Source organism: Gossypium arboreum, chromosome 3 (assembly GCF_025698485.1).
Source record: "Gossypium arboreum isolate Shixiya-1 chromosome 3, ASM2569848v2, whole genome shotgun sequence".
NCBI classification, from domain to species: Eukaryota; Viridiplantae; Streptophyta; class Magnoliopsida; order Malvales; family Malvaceae; genus Gossypium; species Gossypium arboreum.
The window spans coordinates 134,323,929-134,328,839 of NC_069072.1; the positions used below are offsets into that span (position 1 = coordinate 134,323,929).

A 4,911-nucleotide genomic window follows, 5' to 3' on the forward strand; every position below is an offset into this window, starting at 1 on the left:
GATCCCATTTCATCCATTATCTTTTTCACTAATGAAAAGCTAAAAAAATATTTATATTTCAATTTTAGAAAGTATACATGCATTTAAGTTTTTATAATGTGCCAACTGAGTCTTAGCTTCATTGGCATGGGTATTATTACTAATCCAGGAGGAAGTGAGTTCGCTTAGCATAGACATTGTTACTAATGCAGGAGGAGATTTTTTATTTTTTATAACGTACATTTACAGATTTCAAAACAATTTGGAGCATCACTTATTATTACAAATCTAAATTGATAATTAGGCCAGAATTACTTGCCTATTTATCTGTTTGGGTAATGCTGGATCGTAGTGAAACATGCCTAGCCCAAAAACTACAACTGAATAAAGTGCCGGCCGGCGTAAATCAACTTAAAGCCCGAGAAGGCACAAAGCATTACAAGCCCAAATGCTTGCACACAACGTATAATACCCTTGCATTGTACATCTTTTTCGTCATAGCAAATTTTGTTTTATTATTTTAACATTTTCAATTATAATATTTGTTTATTCATTATTCTTACTTAATAGTTAATATTTTTCTACATCAATTAAACATATAAATATATTCATAAATATTATTAATTACATAAAATTAATTTATATAAAATTAATTATTTACTGTAAAATTATATTTTATATAAATTTAATTTAATTTAATTTCTTCAATAGTTATTTTGTTCTCTAACTGTAATTGATATCACTATTACATTTGAATATAAATGTATTTTTAAAATTGATTTTAAATTTATCCTGATCAATTTTATTATTATAGTAACTAATCTCATCACGATTATTTTGTTTTAATCAGTAATCAAATTTACTGCCCATTAAACCTAATTATGAACTCAAATTGAATTCTTAACATTTTTCCTTTCCACATCAACTAAGGGTCCGTTTGTTTACATTTAAAAAGTTTTACGAAACATATTTTTTGCATTTTCTTGTGCTTGTTTCATAGAAAATAATTTGGTCAATGGAAAATAAGCCATTTTTCCTATAAAATGAACACGTAAGTTATTTTCTGAAAAAGAGCTCCTCTGTAGGTAATTTTATTTTTATATAAAAATCGACTTACATCAAGTTTAAAATTATTATGTTGATAATAAATTTTATTTTTATTTTTAAAAATATTTAAATATTAATATAAAATATTATATATATTAATATTATTAAACATACATATTTAATTATTTATATTTAGTCATATAATAAATTATTAATATATTAATATAATTTATTATTTTAATAAATGATTTAATATTTTAATTTTATTTTAATAATAATTTTAAAATAATAATTATAAATAATATTCTTAACATATTATTGAAAATATTCAATATTAATATTTTAATAATAAATATTTATTGTAATTATAAATAAATTAACAATAAATGTTTTGTTGTATAAAGGTTAAAATATGTCATAAATCTATATACTCTTCACAAATTTGTAATTTAGTGTGTATTTTTATTTTCAAGAATTTAGTCCCTTTACTTTTAAGATTTGAAAATCAAGTCTAATTATTGACATTGTTAAATTTTTTGATGTCACATTTTAAATAAGAAAATACGACCTTGATAGTTATGTTATTAAAAATGACGTTGTAATGAACCTGAATTTAATAAAATATTTTTAATATATGAAAAACAATATAAAATATAAAATTATAGATTAAAATAAACTCAATTAAGCAATAAAAATATAAGAAAATCTCCAATATGTTTGTTTCATTCAAAACAACTTTTATGAAATATTTTAAGAAATCTATCAAATAATAAAAATATTTTATACAAATTTATTTAAACATAAAAGATATTAACTTTTTAAAAAATAAATTAATTTCTAAAATCATTTTCCGAAAAATCATTTTGGATCCTAAAATGAAAATGAAGCCCGGAGACAATAACAATATACCAATAAAAATTGTGCAACTTGCTCAATTGGTCAAACTCTTTTGTCTGTTTAAAATAGGTATTATTATATGTAAGATAGTTTAGGTGTGTTTGGTTTTATTTTATTATCATAAATGATGCTGTTTCCTATCATTCGTCACCACTAATTAATGATATATTGCACCGGTATTGGAAGCTTGAGTTTCTTATATGCCGATTTTAAATTATGAATTTTAATTTTATTTGTTATATAAATGGTAGAATGAAATGTATAAATTCTGTATATAAGTTAACTGAATTTTAATGTATTATATATATTTTTAAAATTTATATAAAATTAGTTTTGTTAAATTCACAATTTTAGAAATTTCAAAATCATTACTATATATATATATATCTAATAAATCTATTGATTAGATAAATAATTACGAATGCATATAATTTATATAAGTGAAACTGCTTCAAATTACATATAACTCCTCCTTAACTCATAAATAAAAGAAATAATATACTTCAACGTATTTGAATCAAAAAACTCCTACCTTGACAATAATGTAGAGACACAAAAAAATAACACGAATAACACAACTTAAAAAATTAATATGTAATTGAGAACATTATTATCATATTAAAGTAACACTAATAATTCACACAAAGCCTACAGCTACCTAAATAAAGAACACACACAAACATACAGTTTCAACCTAGAAAGAAAGAAAAGAACATTTGATCCAACCTTTGTTTTCAAGTGTTGGTATAGTTCTATTTATTTATTTATTAATTTTAAATACTTCAATAAATTTATCTCTTAGTGCTTTAGTTTATTCTTTCTCTTTCCTTTTTCTCTCCTCTCTCTCTCCCATTTTCTTTCTTTCTCTGTGTTTGATGCTACCACAAAAAGGTTCTTTGTTTTTCTTCAAACATTTTTGGGTCGTTGATCTTCTTTGTTCCCTCTTCAACACAGATTAATTAGTTCCCTTTTGTTGTTGTTGGTCTTTCTCTCTACAATCGATTCCCAGTTTTAAAATTGCATCTAATTCTCTTGTTATCTCAAGAAACCCTTTTAATTGAATTGTTAAAACAAAGCGAAAAGATCGACCCAGTTCTGGTTTTTGATCGTCGGTTTAGTTTATTTGAGTTCAATTTGCAGCTATGGCGAATCCTTGGTGGGTTAATCAAGTGAGTCTACAAGGCATGGACCCGGCAGGTAATTCACCAGGGTTAGACAAGCGTGACCTTGAGATTTCAATGAACGACATAGGAAAAAGCAGAAACAACGTCGGAGGGGATGAAGAAGACGATGATAGGGACACCGGCGACGAGCCGAAAGAGGGTGCTGTCGAGATCGGTAACCGAAGACCAAGAGGCCGACCTCCAGGCTCCAAAAACAAGCCTAAACCGCCCATTTTCGTCACCAGGGACAGTCCAAACGCGCTCCGTAGTCACGTCATGGAAGTTGCAAGCGGCTCTGATGTCGCTGAAAGTATAGCCCAATTTGCTCGGAGACGACAACGTGGGGTTTGTGTGCTTAGCGGCAGTGGCTCCGTAGCAAACGTTACACTAAGACAACCGGCAGCACCTGGTGCTGTGGTTGCTCTTCAAGGAAGGTTCGAAATCTTGTCTTTGACTGGAGCTTTCTTGCCTGGACCAGCACCACCTGGCTCAACAGGGCTCACCGTATACCTAGCTGGCGGTCAAGGACAAGTCGTCGGCGGTAGCGTCGTCGGTTCACTAGTCGCAGCAGGGCCTGTTATGGTCATTGCAGCAACCTTTGCTAACGCAACTTACGAAAGACTGCCTGTAGTAGAAGATGAAGAAGAAACTGTCAGTGGTGGTGGTGGCGGCCATGGGGATCAGATCCACGGTGGAGCAACCAATTCTCCACCGACAATCAGAAGCGGCGGCAGCGGCCCGCAGTCAGGTCTGCTTGATCCATCTTCACTTCCAATATACAATTTGCCTCCTAATTTAGTCTCCAATGGAGGAACACAATTAGGGCATGAGACATATGGTTGGGTACATGGTCGACAGCCTTACTAATAATAAATCCAGACCATAGCTTTTATATATAAGAGAGTGAGACATGATTTTCATAGACTTTTCAAAATGTTGTGTTTGAATCTAAAAATAGGGAGATTGAGGGATAAAATTGTGAAAAAAAAGAAAAAAGAAAACCTAGGTGATGATCTCATTGTATATTAATTAAACTATCTCTCTTTGCTTTGCTTACTTTTATGTTTCCAATAATAAAAGATTATCTAAATCTTTCATCTAACCTTATTTTCTGGGATTACCCTTTTCTTCTATAGTTCCTTTGATAATATATATATATATTATGATGGAGTGGACATTTACAATATAGATACATGCATGTATAGTTCCTTTGATTATTTTCTGACATTCAGTGGCATCTAATGCATGTCTAAGCTATCATACCAAAAAGAAAAACCCTTTTTTAGTTATATATACATATTCATTGGCATGCATTAATTCCCTGAATGGAGAGCATTGCATTTTGCTCCCCACATGTCTTAACCTAACCAAACCAGCCTCTTCCATGGCAGTATGGCTCTTGTGTCTGCAGCCATTTTTTAAAAAGGATCTAGATCAGTTCTTTAGGAACCCCCCTTCTTTGAATTTACACATTTGATTGAATTGGATGTCTCCATTTTCATATATTTTGACTTGAAAATGTTTAAGGAGAAACAAAAAGGGTGAATCTGAAGCTGATATTTTGTATTTGCATATTATATAAAAGAAAGTTGTTAATAATTTGAAAAGTTTTGTGCTTGCCACTTGCTTTTCTTTGATATATAATATTGCAGTTAAAATAATTATCTGTCACTCAAGTTAAGCATATATATAGATATAAATTTATATCAAAGAATAAACAGAAATCACTTTTGTTTTATATATATAGAAATCACATTATGATGATCTATATAGTAATCCATTTTCTTTCATTTGAATATTTATATCATATTTGTGTATTTTTTTA

General features: G+C 29.1%; 1 protein-coding gene across 1 annotated transcript; it reads left to right on the top strand.

Moving 5' to 3' along the window:
• Window positions 1–2,635: 2,635 nt before the first annotated feature.
• On the top strand, window positions 2,636–4,188 carry LOC108475648 (AT-hook motif nuclear-localized protein 20-like). Its single transcript, XM_017777632.2, has one exon. It carries the CDS (start codon window positions 3,066–3,068, stop codon window positions 3,951–3,953), a length of 888 nt encoding a protein of 295 aa, XP_017633121.1. The 5' UTR covers window positions 2,636–3,065; the 3' UTR covers window positions 3,954–4,188.
• The last annotated feature ends 723 nt before the right edge of the window (window positions 4,189–4,911 follow it).